General features: G+C 49.1%; 1 protein-coding gene across 1 annotated transcript in view; it reads right to left on the reverse strand.

Moving 5' to 3' along the window:
- Window positions 1–24,071, reverse strand: part of Pdia5 (protein disulfide isomerase family A member 5) — a 90,020-nt gene that overhangs the window by 15,488 nt on the left and 50,461 nt on the right. Inside the window, exons 9-13 of the mRNA XM_076868153.1 lie at window positions 18,644–18,735; window positions 18,482–18,553; window positions 12,279–12,415; window positions 1,000–1,070; window positions 337–497 (exon numbers count right to left, since the gene is read on the reverse strand). Of these exons, the coding sequence (XP_076724268.1) occupies window positions 337–497; window positions 1,000–1,070; window positions 12,279–12,415; window positions 18,482–18,553; window positions 18,644–18,735 (533 nt within the window). The remainder of the gene's footprint in view (window positions 1–336; window positions 498–999; window positions 1,071–12,278; window positions 12,416–18,481; window positions 18,554–18,643; window positions 18,736–24,071) is intronic.

Genomic DNA, 24,071 nt, shown 5'->3' on the forward strand with positions numbered 1-24,071 from the left:
GGCTCTGGATGTGAGTAGCCGTGTGTTCCCTTCATTCACTCAAATGGGAGGAGCTCAACAGAGATGATGAACTGTGGGGCTAGGGAGACTCAAGGGGGACAGGAAACAGTGGATCTGGTGAAACTGCATCCACTGGGGCTGCTGGGAACTCGCTGGCTTGGCATGAGGTCAGTGTGTGAGAGGTGGCCTTAGGACCAAGGATGTCAACTCTGTCTTGGCTCCTGTGAGCCCTAGGCCAAGGACTGTGGGCCAGAGAGTTTACTTCATCTTTTCAAGGGAGTCTCCAGTGGCTGATAGCCAGCAGTTAGGATGTGCCATTAAGATCATAAAACTCACTTCTGCATCCACTCAATAAACTTCTTCTTTGTTCTGAGCGCAGGCACTGCATATTTCTCTCCATTCTTAAAATACTTCAACGTAGGAAACTCTGAGATGTGGAATCTCTCTGCCAGGGCCTTGTTGACAGTGGCATCGACAGCTGCAAGGACACCAGAGCTCTGGGATGGGGGAAAGGCCAACCATGCATTACAGCCTCAGACGTGGTGCTGCTGGAGAGAGGAGCCCAGATGCTGGCCCCACACCCCTCCTGGTCCTGCCAGAGTCTAACTGGGGTGCCTGATCCCCAGGAGCCACAGATCCCAGGGAACAGCTGAACACTGGCAGGGGCTGAGAGGAGGTTTTTGAAACTGCCCCACCAACCATGCTGGGCAGACTAGGGCCAGCTCCCAATATCAAGGTCCCAGAGAAAAGATGGAGTAGGCAGAGGTCACCTGGACAGGTAATGGGAACATAGCCCCATAGGCTTTCTGTCCCCATCCATCCCCAGTGGGGACCCCACATGTCCAACCAAGATGTGTCTACTGAGGGACACAGAAGCACTGCAGGCCTCCAGGGATGGGGAGAGCTGCTTTCAGGGCATGCAGGGGATGTCGCTGTAATGATTCTATGTGTCAGTGACTCTTCAAAGGAAAAGGGGAGGAGTCAGGGGAGGAAGCTTACTTCTGCTTCTCCATGGAGGACTTCCGCTGCACTCTCAAACTCTGGCTTCATCTTCTTACAGTGTCCACACCCTGCGGGGGGAGAGCAAGAGAAACCATTTCCATGGCACGAAGACCCTGGTGATGTCCCCTGGGCTGCCTCCCCAAGACAGCCTGACCCCGTTCCCAGAATCTGGCGTATGTGAGAGAAAAGAAGACAGATGCCAGCTCAGAGAAGAGAGCTCTTCAGCCTAATCCATTGGGGTGGGCTGGGATGGCAGGGTGCCCAAGAGACAAAAATGAGACAACTATATAACAACACTTGCAACACGAATACAGCCCTGGTGTGCCGGGCACTGATCTAGTGTTTTATATCCTCACGCTGGCCCTACAGGTAGGAACTGACAGGATCTCCATTTCACAGATGGAAAAACTGAGGCACCAAGAGCGTGGGGGACCGCCCTTAGCTGCACACACAACCACAGGTCATAGAGCCAGGCTGAAAATCCAAGTAACCCAGTTGGAGGCCATGGCATGGGAAACACGTGCCTCCTATTCCATCATCATGTCTGGATCTGAGTTAAGAATAAGAACTCATAGAAGCAAAAGTGAATTTTCCAGGGAAAATTAAGTTCTAGTTGTCCCCACAGGAGAGGGGTTATGATGCAACAGACAAAAAGATTTGACTTCCTTTTCCAAATGAACAGCATTTTCTTGGGACAAAGACAGCTGTGCCCTTTCCTCACAACCACTTGAATGCAGTCAGATGTCATGAAGAATAACATATTGTACATTAGGAAGGAAACAGGCACTATGTGCAGATGACATCAGGGTTAGGGTAAACTCTTCATTTTCATAGAAAGAGTGCTCTCTGGAGGGATGATGAGGTGAGACGATCGGGACTGACTCAAGGCTGCAGGCTGCTCTGGAGGGGAACTGGCTGCATGGGCATCCCGCATACACCAGGCTCAGCGGATGCCAAGATGTAACTCAGCCTTCCTGGGGCGTGCTACTATATGGGAGCTGACAGCACAGAAATTCTGATTGTTAGGACAAAGAGAGTCAAGAGGCACAGAAGGGGGCTGGGGATGTGGCTCAAGCAGTAGTGCGCTCGCCTGGCATGCGTGCAGCCCGGGTTCGATCCTCAGCACCACATACCAACAAAGATGTTGTGTCTGCCGAGAACTAAAAATAAATAAATAAATAAATATTTAAAAAAAAAAAAAAGAGGCACAGAAGACAGACTTGTATGATCAGAGACCTCCCACGTCCTTCCAAGAGCCACCTGAGCCACAGAATCAGGCTCCATTGAGCTCTAAGCGGGGATGAAGGTTCCTGGCTCCTCCAAGGTCATTCTTGTAGAGCTTAGCTCCAAGTGGCATTGTGACGTGAGTCAGTCTCCCTCTTACTCCTTCCCTTCTATTCTTCAGTCCATCCTTGCCCAGCCCCTCCCAGGGACAAGGGGCCTCAGAGTAGCTACTCCCACTACTGGTAACATAAAACCTAACAGATCATCAAATTCCCAGGCAGTGCCGTCAAGCCCCTCCTCTGGAAAGAGCACTTGGGACTGGACGCAGTCAAGAAAACTGACCTGGACGGAATCCAGCCCGGGCAGTAGCTGCAGTTCTTAGCTACACCAATATGTTGGTTCTTCCCAAGGGGGTATGTGGCAGAGTGACACCACAAACTCCTCAGCTTGGAAGCTCCACAGGGCCCAGTGGGCAGGAAGGAGAGAGAGCGCCAAACACAGGCCCCTTGCATAGGGAGCTCCTTACTCCAGCTGGGCCGCAATGCGGAGGAGAGGGGAGGCTCTTCCTTGGGCTCTTTTCGTTTAAAGATAGAGAGGAACATGGTCTTCAGTAGAGAGGGAAATAGCGCTTTCAAGAGATGAACCAGAAAATGCACTTCCTGTCCCCATCCCTACACCCTGGGGAGCTGAAGGCTTCTTCCTTGGACCCTGCCACATGCTGTACACGCATTACACTGTCATCATGCAGGGTTCCACCTACCAGACTGTGATACCTAAAAGGCAGGGCCTGGGGGTTTTCTACCTTGTACCTCCACAGCCCAAAGGGTCACCGTTAAATAGAAACTAAGCTATTTATTGGTTGGCAAGAAAAGAACATATTGAATTAAGTATTTAGTAGAGGGTTTGGGAAGACTTCTGGAGGAGGCAGATGACAGGACCCGTGGAGGGCAGTAAGAGGGGCAGCACCCAGGCCCCACTGGGCAGAGCAAGAGCAGCCCAGAGGAACAGGGACGTCCCAGGACCCACTCAGCAGCGCGAATTCTGCCTTTGAGACCAAGGAGGGGCCACTGTCCTAAGGCTCAGACGCCCTGTCCCAGGACTTGTAGAGGGATCAAGGTCATCGCTATTTGAATAATAAGAACATTATTTCCCATAAGTGAACTTCTAGTGACGTCATAATCCATGTGTCATTTTCTAAACAATCAGTTTACAAAAGGGTCGATAAGGCAAGTTGGTCGTTTGTTTTCCCCACAGAAACCATTTTATACTCAGATTACAAGCAGATTCCCCGGAGTGATGGCAAATGCCGGTGTAACAGGATGTACCTGAAGCACACAGTGTTTCCATCTCACTGAATCTGCCCCCAGATGGGAAGGCACAGCCTGCAACCCAGCCCGAGACCCAGAGCCGCCCCTCCTGCCAGGCAACAAGACCAGAGAGCTCCACCAGGGCAGAGGGCGGTGGCAGGTCTTGGGGCCACGGCCTCTAACAGAATTTCCTTCCGGCATCCCCCACAAAGATGCAGCTACACCTCCAATTTCATGAATGACTTCCGAGGGATCCCAGATCCCCTCACTGGCTCATAGAACTCAGATCCCAGGTCAAGAGGCCAGGGCAGAAGACTGCCCAAAGCTGAGCCAATCCTTTCCCTAGGGGAAGTCCATGGAAGGACCTGGAGAGCCATTCCACTGGTGTCCTTCCATGCCACTCCACAGGTCAGCAGCAAATGGAACATTCTGTGGAAGGTTCTGTTGACTTACTACAAAAAAAACTAAGATTAAAAAAGTATTTGATTCTAATTAGGATAAGAAGAAAGGAAGAGATCATTTTGGAGGGTTTATGGTCAGGTTGAAAGTTCTACAAATCTTACCCCCTCAGCCCCAGGTCTACCTCCAGGCTGACAGCTCCCTGCACCCTACAGGAGGGAACCACCATTCTCCTGCTCCCAAGCTGCCTGGGGTGGAGTTAGGAGGTTTGTACTGCACAGAGACCTTGAGAAAAGAAAGCTCAGAGGCACTGCTGCTGCTGCAGGTCCATCATCCAAGAGCCCAGGCTGCCCTGGAGAAGAAAAGGGTGATCCCTGCAGAGTCCTCCCAGCACCACCCCGAGATAGGCTGGCCCAGGGAAAGATGCCCAGCAGGCGTAGGGAGATGTCCCCCAACCACACTCTCTCCTAAATATGATGTGGTGGCGCTACAGTCAGGCCAGTTGTTGGCAGGGCTCTGATCAAGGTGGACAGTGGGTTTGGAGTAGGGATCAGGAGAGGAAAGACAAAGGCAGCCATTGCCACTAATGGAAAATGACTGCTTCCAAACGACCCAGTGCATGTGGCAGGACCCCTGAAGATTAGAGAATCTATCTTGCACTGGGGGTAGCGAGTGCTACCTCTGAACCAGGGTCCTGCCCTTTAGTGCCACTGCCCTGCCTGTTTCCATCAGCGACAGTCAGAGAGGGGTGGCCATCAACCCGTGGGGTCTGCCATACATGTGAAGGGCTGGATGGAGTATGTGCCAGGAAACTCCTAAGACTTACCCAAGTAAGAAAAAGCTTGCTATCTTCTGGAGACTTCTACACAGTCTATCTGTGGAGCCCCAAGAGATGCATGACAGAGTTCAATACGTCTGTTTTACAGAGCCAGAAATCATGGTCCTGGGAGACGAAGTGATAAGCCCACCAGGGCTTCTACCTCTTTATCACAGCCCTTTCCCTGACAGATGAGGTCTCTCTGCACTATTCTGGTTCCACTCCAGTCCCAATGAATGAGTTATTTTTCATCTAATCACAAAATATACCCCCCCTCTTTTAAATTGAGGATTTAACCAAGGGGCAAATTACCACTGAGCCACATTCCCAGACACCCCCGCCCCACCACGGCTGTTTTAAAATTTTGAAACAGGGTCTCGCTAAGTTGCTTAGCGCTTTGTTAAATGGCTGAAAGCTGGCCTTGAACTTGCAATCCTCCTACCTCAGCCTCCCAAGTTATTGGGATTACAGACATGCACCACGTCTCCCAGCATTACAAAATACTTCTTATTTCTTCAAGTATTTCTATGGCATTTAATTTTATGTTGCCTTGAGACTGTTACATTGCTGTGCTCTGATATTTAAGAGCACCCAGGGTACCTTTTCAAAACAGAAATCACTTCAAATGCCCTTGCTTAAAACTTTCCAAGGACTTCCCATCACAGAGAGATTAAAATTCAAACTCCTTATTGTAGCTACAGCCTTGCATGTTCTGGCTCCTGCATACCCAGGTCCATGTCATACTCCACGCTGCAGCCTCGGGCACCCTTCTCCTCCCCTATCACACCCATCTCAGTTCTACCTCAGGACCCTTGAATATGCTTTTGCCTCTGCCTGGAACATGGTCTTCCCCTTGTCTATGTTAGGCTCACTCCATATCACTGAGGCTTTTGCTCACTTTTTATTTCCACAGAGACCCTCCCTGACCACCTGACCAGAAGGAGCCTCACCCTTCAGCTCTCTTCCACTACCCAGCTTTATTTCCTTAATCATACTCAAAAATAGATGAAGCAGCCCTGATAACCTGTGTCCGGTCTGTCCCTCAGCTGGAATGTCTAGCTGATAGTGACAGATGATGGTGCTCTATACGCTTTCTGAATTAACCTCAGGATGGTACGGTTCAGGTTTATACCTATGCACACAACTGCTATGGTTAGGGAAAGTGTTCTCCAAAGGCCCAAGTATTAAAGGCTTGGTTTCCAGTCCGTGTGCTGTTGGGAGGTGGGAGAACCTTTAAGAGGTGGGGCCCAACAGGAGGAAGCTAGGTCCCTGGGAGCGTGTCCTTAAAGGGGATCACAAGACCCCAGCTGCTCCTTTCCTTCACTTCCCAGTGCCGGGAGGTGAGCAACCTCCTCCACCACGTGCTCCAGCCTCGATGTACTGAAACCACAGGCCCCAAAGCAATGGCGCCCATGGACCGTGGGAAAAATCCCTCTGAAACTGTGAACCAAAATAAACCTCCTGCTTTGGGGTTATCTCAGGTGTTTTGTCACAGTGATTAAAAACAAACACAAAAGGCTTAACTTACTATTTTTTGGGAACGGGTCAGGACTTGCACTCAGATGATTGCTGATTTGACTAAGCACCTCTGCTTGGCATAGCTGGAGACCCAGTTAGTCACCGCACATGCCCGCCCTCCTCCCCACTACCGTCTGTGTGCTTCCCTCGCTCCTCACTAGAAATGTCTTCAGAAATCAACGTCTATTGGTGTTGTTCTAGCATTTCCCATACATATCCTAGAGCTCTCTTGACATTGTTCGATTTTCAATTCTAGCATCAATCCCTTCTGCCTCGAACAAGACACTAAGGATAAGCAATAAACATCTGAAAACAGAGTTTACAATGAGACTGGTCAGGCCCAGAGGAGGAGAAAAGCCTGGCTGAGCAAAGGTCTCCCTCCCTGACACCTGCCTGTCCTGGAGAGCTGGGGTGACAAATGACATCTGCCTTGACCTGAGCCCCAGACTCCTGGGCCTGGCCTTTGGCATGTTCCTGGTTGTGTGGGCTGCAGGGTAACCAGCGGAGGAGGGTGAGATGCAGGGAGCAGAGCTCTGGCCTGCTGCATTTAGTGTTCTCATTGTGATTTGACAGGCTATTAAGTTTTACTGCCAAACTTCCTCGTTGGGTTTTTACCATCTGTGTGAGTGCACTTGTTCGCAGTTTCGTGATCTGGCATGGAGGTCTGCACATCAACTCCTCGATCACACTCTCTTTGGGCTGTGGAAATGTTGGTCTCCTGTCAATCCTAAGCCCTCAGATTCCTCTTCATTTAATTAAATGCAATTGCATTTATGATTTTATTACAGATCAGCTATGGCACTTCCCTCAGAACTAGAATTACAATTTTCCAGGGGACCACATTAATCTGTAAAGATCCCTAGTAGCCAGTTCCCTGGGAAATACCTGAGTTTTAGGTGAGCCTGGCTTCTGCCTTACTGGACCTTGTCTTGGATGGACCAGAAAGAAGGGGTTTCCTACAAATACTGTTAGACTCACTGATGTTTAAACACTGTGAGGGGCCCCTCAGAGACCTTGGGGGTTCTTCCAAGGCGTCTTGCTGTCTAGGCACCAAAGTTGACTCACTGACACAGACCTCTCGGGCAGATTCACACACTGATGAACACCTCTGTGCAAACCAGCCTGTCTTCTTGCACAGTGGATCCCCCTGCCCTTATGGAGTGCAAAACTTGGAAAGTGTTTAAATTCTTATTTCCAGGCTCCCATCCTAAGGAAATAATCTGACATATGGACAAACACTTATGCATGAAAATGTTCTCTGCAACATGATTTATAATGTGAAATTCAGTGAACTACACAAACCCTCGACATCATGGTGCTGGCTGAGCAATTTATGGCATCATTATGTGATGGAATACTATATGGCCACCAAAAGCATGTACAAAAAGGTGTTTTTAATTACATAAGGAAATATAAGAGAACAATACAGGGAAAGTGTAAAGAAAAAAGATGCATGAGCAAAAGACTACATTCACATGAAAACATCTTCAAGGCCTAGTAATAAGTGAATAAAATATTCACAGAGAATAATTATATTCTTTTTTTTTTTTGTTAGGGCAAAAATCTTGTATTTTAGGTAGAAGTGCTGTGGAAGGAGAAAGGCGGCCATGCCAATTTTAGTAGTGCCTGATCCCAGGAAAACCGGGGGTGGGTTTCCACTGATTGTACTCAATTCTCATGTACCTCCTGAACCTGGCCCCGCCAGCAATGAGGGAGTTGTTAATATTATTCTTAAATTATTTGGACAATTAGAAAAATAAAAGTGATAGCATGAAGGTGTTTCTATGACGTGACAGTTACACAAATGTATACACATGTTCACAAAAAGGTCAATTTTATCGGACATTAATTTTTAAGAGTTAAAAACAAGGGAAAACATAAGAAAAAAAGACTTGTAAGAATGATGGCTTAAAAATGAAGTGGATATCTCTGGATAATGGGATTACAGGTAGTTTTATTTCCTTCATCATTTATATTACTCTGTGCCTTTTTGAATTTCTACAAAGATCATATATCACTTTGAGAATTAGATAAAAATAAAGATTAAAAAAAATACCATAAGAGAAAGAAATCTGGAGCCTGACAGGGACCTGCCACCAGACACAGCCCAGCTCCCGGAAAGGCAGGCAGGCACAGAGGCTTCTTGCACACACCTGCTGGAGGTGAGCTGGGGCAAAGAAAGCATCTCTTCTCAGGCCTGTTGCCCAGGACAAGGGGCAGATGGAGCAGGAGGCGGGTGGGGGCAGAGTGCGTCCCTCCAGTTATCTCCTGCAGCACAGGGCGGAGGACAGGCAGGTGACTCTGGCTCCCTAGCAGATTCTTCTTAGGCCTCCACACCTGCGTGGGTGTTGGTGGGCCTGGTGGAGGGACCAAGCTGCTGCTCAGGGATGCCCTTGGCTCCTTTCAACCCACTCCAGTGATGCTGACCAAGCTGCCACAACCACTGCACCACGTCCTTCCCCAGAAGTGACATGGAAAAGGACAGAAAACAAACAGCAAGAGAAGAGAAGTAACAGTGTACCATCTGACTTCTCAAACAAAATACCACACAAAGAAAAAAGGTCCCAGGGAATGGCAGCAACACTGCTGCCCTTTGCAGACCCCACCTTTGTTCTCTGTGTGATGGGAGAACTGGGCCTGGAGCTGCAGACTCCCATGTCCCATGTGCACCAAGGGCCAGAGGGTGGCCAGGTATGAAGCCTCCCAGACAAAGGAGGGGGGCTGAGCCAGAGGGAGGCTGCTCTAGGGCTGCAGGAGAGGGCTCTGTCACACACAGCACTGTGTATGTGGACACACCCCTCCAGCCTGGCTCCTGGAGGGTCCCTGGGACAAACCTAGTATCTCAATGTGAGCCGGGGCAGGCTGGAGCTAGCCCATGTGGAGGGTCTAGCCTAGTGCTAACCTAGGCTTATTATTCACTGACGACCCAGGAGTCCAGTGCACTGAAGAATGCGTGAGGGCTTTCAACAGATTTACTGAGAGGGAGAGGGAAGGAAGATGAGGAGGCCACAGAGAAGCTGAGCAGGGGAGTGAATGGCAAGAAAGCTGGGAAGAGGGTAAAGGAGCTGGGGGTCAGTGGAAGTCTCAAGATGGGTCCAGCTTCAGCACAGTGAGGATATACAGCCAGGTCCTATGTGCTTCTGCCGAGGACCCAGGAATGTGCTCCACAGGCGTCCTGTGAAAGTTCCAGGCAGAGAAGCAAGTGATTTGCCTCTGGAACCTTCAGCCACAAGGGGAACACCCACCTTGGGCAGGCCCACCTGGGTCAGGAGAAAAGCAGAAGACCCTCTCTCTCTAGGCTTTGCAAAGTAGGACCCGTAAAGAAACTAAGTGACTGAGCACATACTTCACAAACACAGAGATAACACTGCAAAGACGGTCTGGGGGTTCTCTCTGGAAGTACCAGGAATCATTTTAATTTTCTTCTCCATACTTTCCTATATTACCCCTTCACAAATGTATATCCATTACATTTAGAATTAGCTAAGCGTCATAAAAATAAATTCCACTGTTTATATTGAGCACCACGATTTCAATCTGTTGGGGTGTTTCTTACTGCGACTGTTTGGTATTTTACCTGGCTATCCTTTTTCCAACTCCAGCCCTTGCAAATCTGAAAGTATGCCATGTTTCTTACAGCTTCAACAAAGCTGCTATCTGAAAACAAAAGCACTCTCGCTAACCAGGCCCAGGCCAGATTCAAGGGCACAGAGGGATGCTCCCCCATAGTGGCACATCCTGCCTGATTCTCTCCTTTGCTCAGAAAAACAGCAACTCACTCTGGCAAATGTCTTAAGCATGGTATGCCAGCTCATTCCAGTTACACTGTTCCGCACACCCAACAGTCCTAAGTAGAATGCAATGGTCTGCTCCGTGACAGATCCCAGCCTATTTTTCTAAACCTCTGCAACAGTCGGTTCCCAAACTATTCCCTATTTGGCCTGGGACGGACTGACAACTATAATACTGTGATTTGCAGAAATCATCTTTTCTGGACTTGGGAAGCCTGGGATGGCATCACGGGTTTCTGGCCTCCTGACACTTGTCCTGGTTTTCTGATCACTGTGGGCTTTTTGGAGCATTTCCGCACCAGGTGTAAAGTCCAGCAACAGAGAGCTCTGCTCTCAGCTCTCCATCCTGAGCTCTGAATCCCCTTTAAACCAGGTCAAAGAGCATACTTCCAGATAAGGAGGTGAGCACAGAGAGAAGAACGTTCAGTGCACAGCCACTGCCATCTGATGCAATGTCATCAGGACCGCAGCCTTGGCCAGATCCCTCTTCACTCCAGGTGAAGCAGAAGTAAACTCACACACACAGAGCCATGAATGGCCAGGGGACAGTAGACTCACTTGCTTCAGACAGACAGAGGACAGGGGTGAACTTGTCCCAGTGGACAAGTGAAAACAGCCAGCCAGCATCTGCCTTTATAGCAGGGACAGGGAGACAAGTAGGGTGACTGTGGATTCAACATCAACATCATAGCTTCCTGCAAGGCCTTCTTTCCTCAGCAGCAGCTCTGAGAGTGGCCAGCAGAGCACACGTGAGCCAGGGAGGCCACGGCAGCGCAGCCCAGCTGTCCAACAGTGGCAGTCTTCCAGGCACCTCTAACCTTGGGGACGACCTCACAAGGCCACAGCAGATCTGGGAGTGACGCATTCCAAAGCCTGTTGTTATTGCCTTTAATCAGGAGGGTCCCAAACTGGAGGATCTTTGAAACTTACTTTTTTGAGCTTTTTTCATCTCTTTTCTAGAAACTCAGAAGAACACAGGAAACACTTTTCCTTTGGATTCTCTTAAGAAGTGAGCACTTCTTAATGAGGAGCTAGGGAAGTCGAGAGTAATAGTATGTTTATGGACAATTCCCGGATGAACCAAACGCATGTGATGCTACGGGGAAGGGGAGAGTGAGCAGGAGCCTGGGGTCAGGACTTGACCCTGCTCCTCCCAGGTCTCTGTGGCCCCCAAAGTCTGAAGTACAGTACTCATGAGCAGTGGACAAGCTGATATTTCTCTATGTGACAGTCTCCCTATCTACAAAATGGGACTAATCATACTCACTCTGTGGCACCATGGGTAAGGTGAAACATGACCCTTCTGGAAGCCACTCTGTCATCATCAGTGTGAGAACACACAAATATTAGCATGAGGATCCAATGACATTATAATTATGACACTGATCCATGAAACTTGTAATTCATGTTTGTTTGTTTTGTTCTCCTCCATAATGTCTTACTCACCATCACTGGGCCAAAAAGCTGGCTGGAGGCTACAAGAGAACACACCCCACAGGCAGGCCGTGTCCCAGGCTGTGCTGATAGGGCAGCCCCAGCTCCTCACCCACGAGGGGCCAGCTCCATGCCCTGGGGTACCATCCCCTTGCTCTCATATGATCCTTGTTCACTCTGCCAGGAGTGGCCTTCCTCTTCTTGGAAATCAGTTTTCCATTCTCATAGGTGTGGGGAGAACACTGGCCCAGAAAAATCCTGAGCTGCAGGACTTCCAGCCATTATTGCAAGTACATGCTAACTGTGCTGACATACATACTAACAGGCTGAGACGGAAACCAGGTGAAGCAAAAAGAAGGCAGTCTAGAGTTGGGCAATCAGAGGCTCCAGCTGGCCTCGTGATGCCTGCTCAGCTCCCGGCAAGCACAGGCCCTCTCTGTGCCTTGGTTCCCCAGCCCAGGTATGAGGAAGGTCGGCTACGGCTCTAGGTAGACCACTTCCCATCCTGACTCCTCCATTTTGTGCTGGTGTAGAGGAAGCCCAGGCCTGCAGGTGGTGCAGCCTCACTGAGCTCTAGCTCAGGGACACCTGTGGCCTGATCAGGACTTCTGTATAGTTCTGACGATAATGCAGGGCAGGGATCCTGCCTGTCTCCATTGCATCCCCGGCTTAGCACTGCTCCTGGCATCCAACAGTAAGTGCCCGCTGGACCTGGGTCCCAAAGCAGCACGTCCATGCTACTCTGCAGGGTGGAGGGGGCAGAGGGGAGAGCAGAGTTCCACTCACATGGGGCGTGGAACATGACGAGGACAGAGGAGTGTTCCTTCACAAACTGGTCAAAGTCTTCATCGGTCAGGTGATAAACGGAGCCGCCCTCATCTGCCCAGGGAGTCTCGGGGACCTGGGGCTGTGGCGGGTGCGGACTGGAAGACCAAAAACAGGCAGAGCTCAGAGCAAGCCCGGGGCCTGAGAAGCCCTTACAAAATCCAGCCCTCTGGACACAAAGCTCCCACTGGGTTGGCATGTCCCATGCCAGGGGCTTGGCCTTTAACATGCCAGAAACTGGCCCTGGTGGAGGAGTCATGGAATGAGTGGCATGGCCTGCCCACCTCCAACTTCCCTTGAGAGTCCCAGAGAGGTACTTAGCTCATACCCTGGTACAAATAGTGGCTTTCAGCTATCACTCTGTAGGCAGTTCAGGAAATCTCACTTCCTCCCAGGAAGTGGGGGGCTTGTTAGCTTTCTCAAGCTATTGCAAAATATCAGCAAACTGGCAAAAATAAACATCAACAGTGGAGAGTGTGACCTTTGGAAAAGCTCCCTGTTGTGCTCAGTACTCCCCGCAGAGTGAGGGTGGAGGGTGGACAGGGGAGATGGAGGGAGGTGGCTGTGTGCAGTGGTTGAGGAGGAAGGAAAGTGGCCAGGTGTATGAGAAAGACAATCCAGGTTGGGAGAAGAAGCTGCTGTGGGGGTGCAGGGGTGACCACTGACCAGCCTGAGGGAGAGAAGGTTGGGGTATCCTAACTGTGACAGTGTCCACACCACCTCCCTAATCCTTCCAGAGGCCAAGAACAAACTTATGCAGTTCTCCCAGAGCCCAAATCAATGCCACCACTCATTAGCTGCAAAACCTTGGGCCGCTGCCTGACCTGTCAAGTGCCCATCCCCATAGTATGTAACCACACGCTGATATCTGCAAGGGAAAAGGCTCCCAGTGCCCTTCCTTGCTTGGGATCCCTGCTGCTTTACTGCCACAAGCACCTCTGCCAAAAAAGCACCTTAAGTGCAGTTTTGAAAAAACCCTTTAGTATGACAAATGTGAAAAGACAACCACTGTTTCCTGCCTGTGAGGGCTGATGGTAGGAAACGTTTTAAAGTTCCAGTGCTCAGGGCTGGAGAATTCATCCAAGAGAGCAGCAGGGCTCACACACGGAGCCTGCCAACACCCCACGCCCCCACAGCAAAGCCTGGGTTTGGATGTTACCTTCGGAAGCCCACACTGGTGATTCTGACTGGGTCCCACCGGCAGCCCCAGCCTCCCCGGTCCCAAGAGATGGAAAGTGGCAGGAAGATGGCAAACCATCTCAGGCCACGCATATCCAATGTCAGATGGAACTGGTGGCAAAAATCAAGCTTCAGAATGAGTCACCAGCCAGATAATGGTCCCAGACCACACCATGGAATCCAGCTTTTTACTCCTGGATTCAAACCATGAACCCCCCAACCACCAATTCCACTAGGGAACTCATCCTCAAGAACACCTGCACACACACACACTTACGAGAATTGGAAGGTATTTACTACAGATTATTTGTCATGGCAGAGACTGGATACAATCCATTATTCACAGGTAGGGAGGGGACAGGTAGGGTAAACTGAGGTCCAGCCAAACAGTGGAGGGCTGAGCACTGAAGGAAGAACCAGGACTCACTCTGTATAATGACATGGACAGACTGCTGGACATGGACAGAATGGTCTATAATTTATTAACTCACATAAAAACGGGAAGACAAAATAAACTCACTCATATTTGCCTGCATCTGCATAAGGACTTTCGGAACAGACAAGAAATGAGTTGAAGTTGTTACCTCTAGGAGTGGGAGGAGAATACAACAGAGGAAATGGGTGGAAGAGTGGCTTTTTGATGTATACTTTGTAAGTATCTTTAAAAAGTCTTTTCATTATGTTAATGTAATCTATCCAAAAATCAAAATAAATTTTTAAAAAATCCAGCAAGAGAATAAATACAAAATGGAGAAGCTGTGACTTGGTCGGGTCACACATGTATGAAAGAGCCTAAGATATATGTGGTTAAACACGGAGGAGAATGTACCCCCAAACCACCAAAGTGACAGTATAGTTGTTGTTTTTGAAAAATATGAATCCTCTGGAGTACAAAATACAAAGCAGAAAAGGGTAAAAGATACCAGCACAATGTTAGAAGCTAGGAAATCAACTTCACAAACGGGAGGCAGAAAAGTGAGGTACTAGGTGGGGAGAGCCAGGACAGGGCCCAAGGGCCTGAGGACCACAGTGATGCACAAAGATGAGGGCCCCCAAGGACCCAGAGGCTCAAAGCAGAGCTGCAGCCCCCTCTGAAAACAGATGTCACTAAACTTGGAGCAGTCAGACCCCCAGGTCCTGGGAGGCACCTCACTCCCACCCAACAGATGACCAGAAGTTTACTGTCCATGGAGCCTGCAGAGTGGGTGGAGGTAAGAAAATGTGCTCGAAGGAGCAAGTGAACAAAGATCTGAGTCCAGAGCACTGAGTCTGCCCTCCACCGTGTCCTCCCTAGAGGCCCTTTACTTTTTGAATCTAACACACAATAGATGCCCAATAAATACTTGAGAGAAAAGTGGTTGAAGGAATGGGGGATGTTTAATTTGGAAAACATGAGAGAACACAGGGGCTATCTTCAACCATTTCACACTGCCTTCAAGAGAAATTCTGGTTTTCTATGGCCCCAAATTGAGCATCAACACCAACAAGTGGATGCACCAGAGAAGGAAACATCAGCTCAGCATAAGCTAAGATCCACTCAGCAGGAGCTCAGAGGAGAGAGGGACAGAGAGCAGAGTGGGAGTGACAAGACCTGTTTAGGTCTGACTTCCTCTGCTCACTAGCTCCAGGAGCTCAGGCAAGCAAACTGGACTTCAAATGTCTGTAGGACGGTGTGTGTGTGTGATCCTTCCTTCATTTGCCTCTCAGGTTAGGCAGAGAATGTAGGCAAGCTGCTCTGTAAATCTGTAAAATGCTACCCAAGTGTTCCTAGATATCATACATGACCTTATCCATAAGAATCGTCCAATATGGATTCAACCTTAACACAAGGCAAAGGGAACGGAGGAAATGAAAGCATTCAGAGGACACTGCTTGGGCGTTTCATGACTTCTCCAAGCCCTTCCAGGCCTCTGACTGCTGTCACATGCTCTGTGGTTTGGGGAGGGCAGCTGTCTCAGGCTCTCTAGCACTGGGGACCACACACCAGTTCCTCATCTCAGGGAGGTACACGTACATAGATGGGAAGATTTGACTAGGAACACTGTAAGGCAAGAATACTTCATGTCCATTAAGCTCTGGTTGGCTTAAGAATACACAGCAGAAATGTGGCTAGGCCAAAGCACGTAGCCGCTCCTGTGTCCCCTACCTGCCTTCCTAGTCCAACCCAAAACAGGGACAACTGCCACGGTCAGGGTGTTTGCTCCAGGACCTCACGTACTGGGGCATCAGGACTGACTCCTGACCTGCATCTCTCCATGCCACCCACCACATTACCTGGTAGAGAGAAGAACTTTTATTAAGTCACTTCGAAAGTGAGCCAGGCTGGATTCACCTTTGGCCTTCTGTGCGTGGCCTCATAAGCCCTGAGTGGCTAAAGGCCAACAGAGAGGCCCAGGGAAGGTGAGATCATTACCACCTGCCAGGACTGTGAGGGGAATCTGATAAAGACTTGAAATGAATGGGACAGGGAAAACCCACACATAGAGCTGGGTATACACGGAGGAAAAACCCAGAAGGAAATTCACCAAGATGTTACATTGCCTTTGGGTGATGGGGCAGAGGACATTTTTTTTTTTTTTTTTCCTCTTGGTTACACTCTACTTTACAGATTTTCTATAATGAACTTGAAATATCCTTAAAACTAGAAAAGACTTTAAAATCAAGCCTGTGAGCAGCACAGTGACATCACCAACTCCTGCTGGGGCATGAGGGCAGGTAGCTCTCAGGGTGCCCCATTGGGTAGCAGGCTGCAGTCGACCTTCAGCATGGCTGACCTACCTGTGTGCCTCAACACACTGTTTGTGGGTGGCCAGGAGAGGCTATAGGGACCCCACACACCGTGTCCCTTCCTTCCCTGAAGGTATCCACATCTCTCCCCTTAGACTATGGATGAACCTGAGGCTAGGAACAGGGGCTCCTTCCCCCTAGCGAGGAAAGGGAGGAGGGAAGTGGGAGGTAGGAGGTGGAGAGGGGCCGGTCCAGGCAGATGGCCCTGCGGTTCAGGAAGGCCAGAGCAAGGTCTGTGGGGAGCCGGGTGTGGGTACAGGGAGGAGAGAGTGGGGGGACAGGGTGGCATGCTCCAGTTGGGAGGTCATAACCTGTCTCAGAAACTCCACTGATGTGCTCCCCTTGTCTGGGGCTAGCAAGCGATTCTGAACACTTTAAAAAAAGAAACAGAAAACCAGACCTTATCCTTCCAAAGATATGAGGGTGTTTTGAAACCAGGAAAGGTTAGAGAAGGGGGAGGGAAGCAGACAGATTTTTATGCTCTGGTGACAAATGAGATTGCTATTTGTTGAAACCTTCTCCCAAAGCAGAGTGAGATATGTCTGGCTGGAGGAGAGGACACGCTTATTATCAAATGAAAAAGGAAAATAGGAAAGTGAAGGCCAGATTGAGACAATGAATACATGATAATGGGGAGCAGCCTTCTCAGGCAGAGGCTGAAAATAAGGTAGCCGATGGGGACAGAGATGTGAAAATCCTTCGGAGAAATAAAAAATGCTATGCAAACGTGGGACTGCAAGGATGCGTCATCCTCCAGGCCCTGGGGAGTGGGGAGAGCAGCAGACCGAGGTTTTCAACCTTTAGGTATCCAACAGTTGTTTCCATGGGGCTTTTAAAAAAATTCTTTAATACAAAATCCAACCTTTTTACCATTGTGAAAATACATATGTTGAACTCCCTATCTTTCGCTAACTAATTATTTAACTCTGGGATTTGCACAGTAGGTCCCCAAAGTAAGGGTGTCAATAAGCACTCACGTACTAGCAACTGGGGAAGGCAGGGGACTCGGGACAGAACTCAGTGGAGGCTGAGCCGGATGGTGGAGAGCCACCTCCATGGGGAGTGGGATCAGCTCTAGGACCTCAGGCAAGCTGCTCTCCCAGTGCCTCAGTGCCTCAGGGACCTCAATGCAAACTGAAGTACAGAGGTCTCTAAGACCTGCCTCACCACCTGGCTGTGAGGTTTAAACAAGTGCTTAGAATAGTGTCAGCCACAAACTGGAGCACTCAAAACATTAGCTGTTATGATAGGCAAGAACAATCCAAGGGGTGATCAGGACACAGGACAAGGGGGCTCCAGGTGAGGGCTGGTGCCAATGAGTGGTGGGATCTGGTATTCAGTGGTTCTAATTACATTCTAAACCAGGGAGGGCACACCGCAGCAAAGCAGGGTCTGGAGGGGTGGGGGGCCGAAGGCAAAAGGTAAAGTCTGAGGCCCTGAGAATATTTCTTAATAGTGTCATAGTATTTAATGCACTGTTGTGTTTGAAATAAATGTTCAAGTGAGAATTCTATTTTCAGAGAGACCATTAGTGGAACTTTTCTCAAATCTGATATCCTGGGGGAGAAATGCCTCTATCCATCAGATAGTGTGTGGCAGGGAACAGATTCAATTTGAAATGTGGAGCCGGGCATCATAGCACACACCTGCAATCCCAGCAGCTCAGGAGGCTGAGGCAGGAGAAGCAAAAGTTCAAAGCCCTAAGTTCAGCAACTTAGTGAAGCCCTAACTCCCTCCTCCTGTTTGTTGCCCTAAGCATCTCAGCAAGACCCTGTCTCGAAATTTAAAAAAATAAATAAAATAAAAAAGGCTGGGGATGTGGCTCAGTGGTTCAATCTCCAGTACAAAAACAAATGAAAGCGGGAAGACCTCAGAAAGCCCTTGACTAATCTAAGAGCACTGACAGGTTTAGATGGCCCCATCCCAACTCCTGGTCATGCAGAAGAGGGAGAGGGGAGACATATTCTGACCAGCATCTGATCATCACAGGCCCAAGGCATTCCAAATCCTCACAATTCCTGCGGTCCAAACCCTTCTGATCCACCCCTGAGAGACTGGAGCTGTGGCCACCTGCGGAGGCAGCACGATGAATCTCCTTTGCTTCCTCACTCTCTTCCCGCAGAGCCCTGTGACTGAGAAGCCACCCTCAGGCCCCCTCCCTCTGGCTGCACACCCTCTGACCCGAATGCCTGACTTACTTCTTCAGCCACTCCACGATGTCCTCGGCTGTGGACCCGTAGTTGTCGTACTGGAACAGAAAACGGCCTTTCCTGAGAAACATGGAGAAACAGCATGGCTCAGCCAGGGACGTCAACGCCATCAGGGAGGGCCAAGCTCCAGAAGGGAAGCAGGGGACTTACTCGAAATAGCAGATGGTGGGGTAGCCACGCACGTTGTACTCCTCCTTGATGTTTTCAAACTCAGAGGGGTAGACGTTCATCCCAGCCAGCACCTGGAGGGAAGGCAGATGGAACTAGCCCACCCTCTGCACGCTCGTCCTGCCTGTGCCTAAACACACTGTGTGTGTATGTGTCCATTCCATAAGAGAGATGGGACAAAGTCTCTCAGACTGAAGAACAACCAGGGCCACTAGAGAGCAAGGCTGGCTAGCCATCTGGGACTAACAATGGAGAGCCCTGGAAGAGTCAGACTTCTGTGTCCAAGTGCTACACTCCATACAGCTGCTCCTTCATGCCTGCCCTGTAGGATGGCCATGCTTGAGGAAAAAGCAAAGTCCTGAGAGCCGAGGAAGAAACCTGGCCTTGCTACCGAGTTCAAGCAGGACCTGGAGTGGGGCTGTGCCACCCAAATGCATTGTATGTCTTTCTGTCTGCCCTTGTCAACTCAGGTTGTGCCCTTCTCCTAGGTTATGGATTAAGTGGCTTTCAGACACCACTGAGCTCAGTACTAGGCCCTCAGACATTTCCTGCATACCTCAAGGCCGTCCTCAGTCTTTCCATCTACACTTGACACATGACATTCTCAGAACTCATGGCTCAGATGTGGCCAAGGAGACTGGGTGGTTCTCAGGTACAACATGAGAAACAAGGTATCTGTGTCTACCTCTCCTTCCTTAAGACTTTGCCATGCCTCCCTAACTCCCTCCTGTTTGACGGTCACCCTCATCTTGGCTGACCATAACCACAGAAGCCAACAAGCTCTGGTTCCAGGGGTCCACCTGGCCAACACCCCAGAATTGGAAAGAGTAGCTATGTTACTGACATGTGGCTAAGTAGTAAGAACAACCCAGAATACAACATCCCCTGAGATTCCTCCCTTCCTGCAACAGGTACCTTCTTCTCTAGGGCTGGGTGAGGCATCAGGACTTGGGAATCTCTTCTTATAAGGGAACATCCCTAGCATGGACAGACAGGGGAGAACTGTCCACAGAGCAGGGTGGCAGAGAGGCAAGGGGAAAGGAAGTTCCAAAGGGCCAATAGCAGTTACGGCACAAGAGAAGCAGCCCATGAAGCTCAATCTCACCATTTCCAATACATAAGGACACACAGGAAGAGAAAGGAACAACTGGTTTCAGTGGACAATGCACCAGAAGACAAGACCTGGGCAAGTCACCCTGCGCAAGGTTCCTTGTCTTGAATACGTGGGTAATGATATAGTCACAGGGATTGTAAGAGAATGGAATGAGGTAACCCGTGTCAACGGTTATAGTTCAGCTTTAGCACAGAACTAATGTTCAGTGACCATCAAGGTCCTTACTTCCTATAAATTTTCCTGGTGAGGGAGACCACATGTGCCTCTGGTCTCTCTATCCCCAAAAGGCATATGGATATGTCTTTCCAACTGTTTCAAGTACCTAACACAATGCCTGGCATACAGCAGGCACATAATGCTTGCTAAATCACTGATTTGTTTTTTCCCCAGTCTGTTTTGGGATGCTGCAAAGAATAGAGGGAGAACAAACCTGAAACAGAACTTACTAGAAGCCCTGGAGCCCTCTAAAAGCCATCCTGCTCATTTCCCGATTGATTCAGCCTATTCCAGTAATATTTGTCTACTTTAAAGTTCTTTTTTTCTGTCTAATTGATGTCCCTTGCGTCAGTGCACATTCACTGTAAGATTAATCGTACACATCCTCCTCTTTCATTACATCAGTTCCCTGCACAAAAACCTTCCAATCCCTTGCATATAGGCTAAAATCCAACTCCAGACTCAGCCCATATGGTCCCAATCTCATTTTTGAATCCTTTTTTACAAAACTCTTCCTTGTATACCTGCTAGGGTCTCAATTTTTTATTTACCTGGGAAGAACACAGCCCGAGATTTCTGCACAGAAAGGAAATTGGACCTCTGCCTTTTCAGGCCCTGTGAAGCTCAGCAGCAGCTGGGAGCAGGGGCTCAGTGCTCAGGACTCCTGGGCTGGAGTCCTGACTCCCCACTTGGCAGACTCACTCCTCCTTGGACAAGTCACAGTGCCTCTTTGCCCTCAGCTTCCTCATCTGCAGCCATCATGTGCTTGTGGAGAAGATTAACTGAGATAATGTGAATAAATAAATAAGGTATCTTTTTTTTTGCATGTGTGTGTAACTAAAGATTGAACCCAGGGGCTTGCATATGCCAGGCAAGTATTCCACTGCTGAGTAACACCCTGGCCTACAAGCAAAGCATCTTTAACACTCCAGATGAATTAGTGATTTTTATTACTACTACTAAGAGCCTCTATGGTTCTTCCCATAGTTCCAGAACACACACACGGTTCTTGCCTGGCCCCCATTCTGTGCTTTCTGGTCCCTTCCTAAGGATGCCTGTTCCCCAGGCTACTTGGGTACCACTCAAGACTCATCCATCCCTTATGGCAAATCAAATCTCACCTCCCCGGGAAGCCTTTCCAAATCACCATTGCTTGGGGTGACTCTTAATTCTCTTGAGTGTCTGTAGGACTTCTGGGTGACTTTGAAGGCACTGGTTAGTTAATGAGATATACATTTTTTTGAACAACTATGCATACTTTTTGGAGTTGGAGTTTTTGAAGCCATGTGAGGCAAAATACCTGGTCTTTGGTCTAAGGCAAATTTAAGGTCACAGTTGTGACACATGCTAACACACGTGTGTGGGGTTGTTGGCTGGCACACCTGACGTGTTCTTTTTCACTTTCAGCCCTCAGCCAGGATGAATCATGGAAACTGCATGATGCAGGGAGCACGTGAGCTTTTCCCAAGGGAAAACGGAGGCAAGACAGCGTGGCCCAAAATGTGGAGAACATTTCCACCTAACTGAACTGTGGGATACACAGAAAGGAGAAGGACAGAAGGCTGAGCAAGTTACCTGGGGGCAGGGGGCATTATTCTGGAAAAGGCTTTAGCTGCCTATGAAATTGGGATTCTATTCAGGAGGTGATGGAGTGCTACTAAGGTCTAAGTAGTGCAGCTCTTATTAACCTGGCTGTTTTTATTTAAGTCATTGTCCTTCGGTATATGGGTGGGGCACAGTTCCACCCCTTCCCCAAATGTCAAGAGCCACCTGTGAAACGTGCAAATTAAGATACAAAATAAATTCATTACTTGTAAAAAAAAAAAAAATGTGAATAGCTGAGATCATCATGGAAGCCCACTGAGTGGGAGAGTCTGGTATCTGAGAACTTGTACAGTGGCAAGCCTGCTGCAGGATGGCCCAAATACATGTGAACTCCCACCCAGCTCTGCCAAAGGCACAGATGAGATGGCTGTGGCCTGACAAGATGCCAATCAACCTGTTGACTACAAGACATCATGAAGCAAGACTCCACGCCTAAAACCTTATCCCTGTCTTTCACATACCCCCTTAAATAAACAACCAGAGCCATTTTTTTTAGCTGTTCTCTTCCAGCTCCTATGTGGACCGAAAGATCCTATCAGGAACTCTGCTTTGAAAATCTATTCTCTGCCTCTTATTTCTTCACTAATTACTCCAGACTTTATTTTCTCTGGTGGCTTATCCCCTCTTGAGCAGGAAACATTACCCTGGTGAGGTGCTGGCCTCCTTGCGACACCTCAAGATACTCAAATCCTCAGATGTTCAAGTCTCTTACTAAAAATGGAGCAGCATTTGCACGAAGCCTAAGCAGATTCTGCCATGTGCTTTAAATCATCTCTTCGCTAATACACAATACAAGGTAAATGCCATATAAACAGTTGTGATGCTGTATTGTTTAGGGAATAATGACAAGAAAAAAAAAGTATGTACATGTTCAGTAGAGAGGCAATCTCTTTCCATATTTCAACCCTCAGTTGATTGAATCTATGGATGCAGAAACACACACAGGTCTGACTCCACAAAGGACCAGCTGTGTAGGGAGAAATTGTCAGGTAGGGAGACAAGTCAGAGCCTTTGACAACCAGTGTGCCTAAACAGAGCCTGAGCCAGGATGGTGGGCAGGGGCAAGAAGAGGGACGTGAGAGAAGAGATGCTTGATGAGGCCACAACACAGGACTTGCTCTTGCAGAAGCCTGGGCGACTCAGAAGGGGACTTGAAGGGAAGCTGGCAATAGTGGTCTGAGGGAAAGATGCTGAGGTATATTTTAGGTATCCTGCATTTGGGACAAAGAGGGGAAAAAATCTGGACTGATGTTAAGCAAGCTGTCATATGTGGTACTGGAGCTTAGGGGAAGAACTTGGGCTCACCAGAGCTAGATTTTGCAGAAGCTATGGACAGAGATAATTACTGAGGAACAGACCATAGTGACAAGGAAAGCATGGTGCCAAAGGCCCATGTTCCATGTGCCAAAAAGAGAAGCAGAGTCTTGGAGCGCCCCCACCCAATGAGTGGGAGAAACGGGTTCAGGCCAGCGGGTGGAGGGTCAGTCCTCTGTATCTACCACATGCTCCATAGGCCACAGAGCTGTTCCTACACATGTGGACCTCACAACAACCTAGCGAAAGGGCAGGGTTGGCATTTATCAACCCCATTTCACAGATGGGGCAATGGAGGCTCCAAAGCAGAGGAGCTTGCCCAAGATCTCCCAGCTGGTTGGCAAAAGTCAGCACAAGAGTCTGATCTACACGAATCTGTCACCAGGACTGCTCCCTTTCCCAGTGTTTGCACCCAGGCTGGTCCACTGTGGCCAAGGTGAACAAGAGACCAGGCAAAACTCCGAGGCTCAGCGTGGATATGGATAATGGTAAGGCTGGGGAGAGGAGGCAGACAGGAATGGGGCTCGTTCTGAAGGCTGCCGAGACAGGGAGCAGCTCAGCCAGGGATGAGGATGTCAATTAGCAAGCAGTGGGGAGGACAGACGCGATGACTCACCAGACATCAGTGACAGCCAAAAAGAGGCAGATCTGAATCTGGAAATGGCAAAGGCCGCTCATCCCTGACCTGGCCTGGCTTCCTTCTTATGACATCACCACATTGGATACCTCCCAAGAAACCTGTAGAGGAGGAAGAATTCTGACCTTTGCCACAAACGCAGCCAGCCAAAAAGGGCTCAAAGATGATGGGGACGAAGAGAGGACAGGAAGCTTGAAGCTGGCTGGGTTTCAGTGGTGCGAAGGGGCGAGTGTTTGATTCCTGGGGAATAGCAGCCCATCTGCGAGCCAGGCTGTGCTGCACATGTGAAGACAGAAAGCAATCAACACCTCTGGTCGCCAGCCCCTCCAGCCCTGGGGAGCTGCCGCTTTACCATGAGTCCTGGCCCCCAGAAGCCTCCTAAAGCAAGTGGTGGCCAGGGTCCTTCCCCTTTTATGTATCCGGGAAGGATTAGAAAAAAATTTCCTAAAAATCTAAAGGAGAAATGGAACAAAATAAACCTCAAGCAATAATACACAAGCAAGGAAACATGAGTTCACAACACA

This window comes from Callospermophilus lateralis, chromosome 10 (genome assembly GCF_048772815.1).
Source record: "Callospermophilus lateralis isolate mCalLat2 chromosome 10, mCalLat2.hap1, whole genome shotgun sequence".
In the NCBI taxonomy this organism is placed as follows: domain Eukaryota; kingdom Metazoa; phylum Chordata; class Mammalia; order Rodentia; family Sciuridae; genus Callospermophilus; species Callospermophilus lateralis.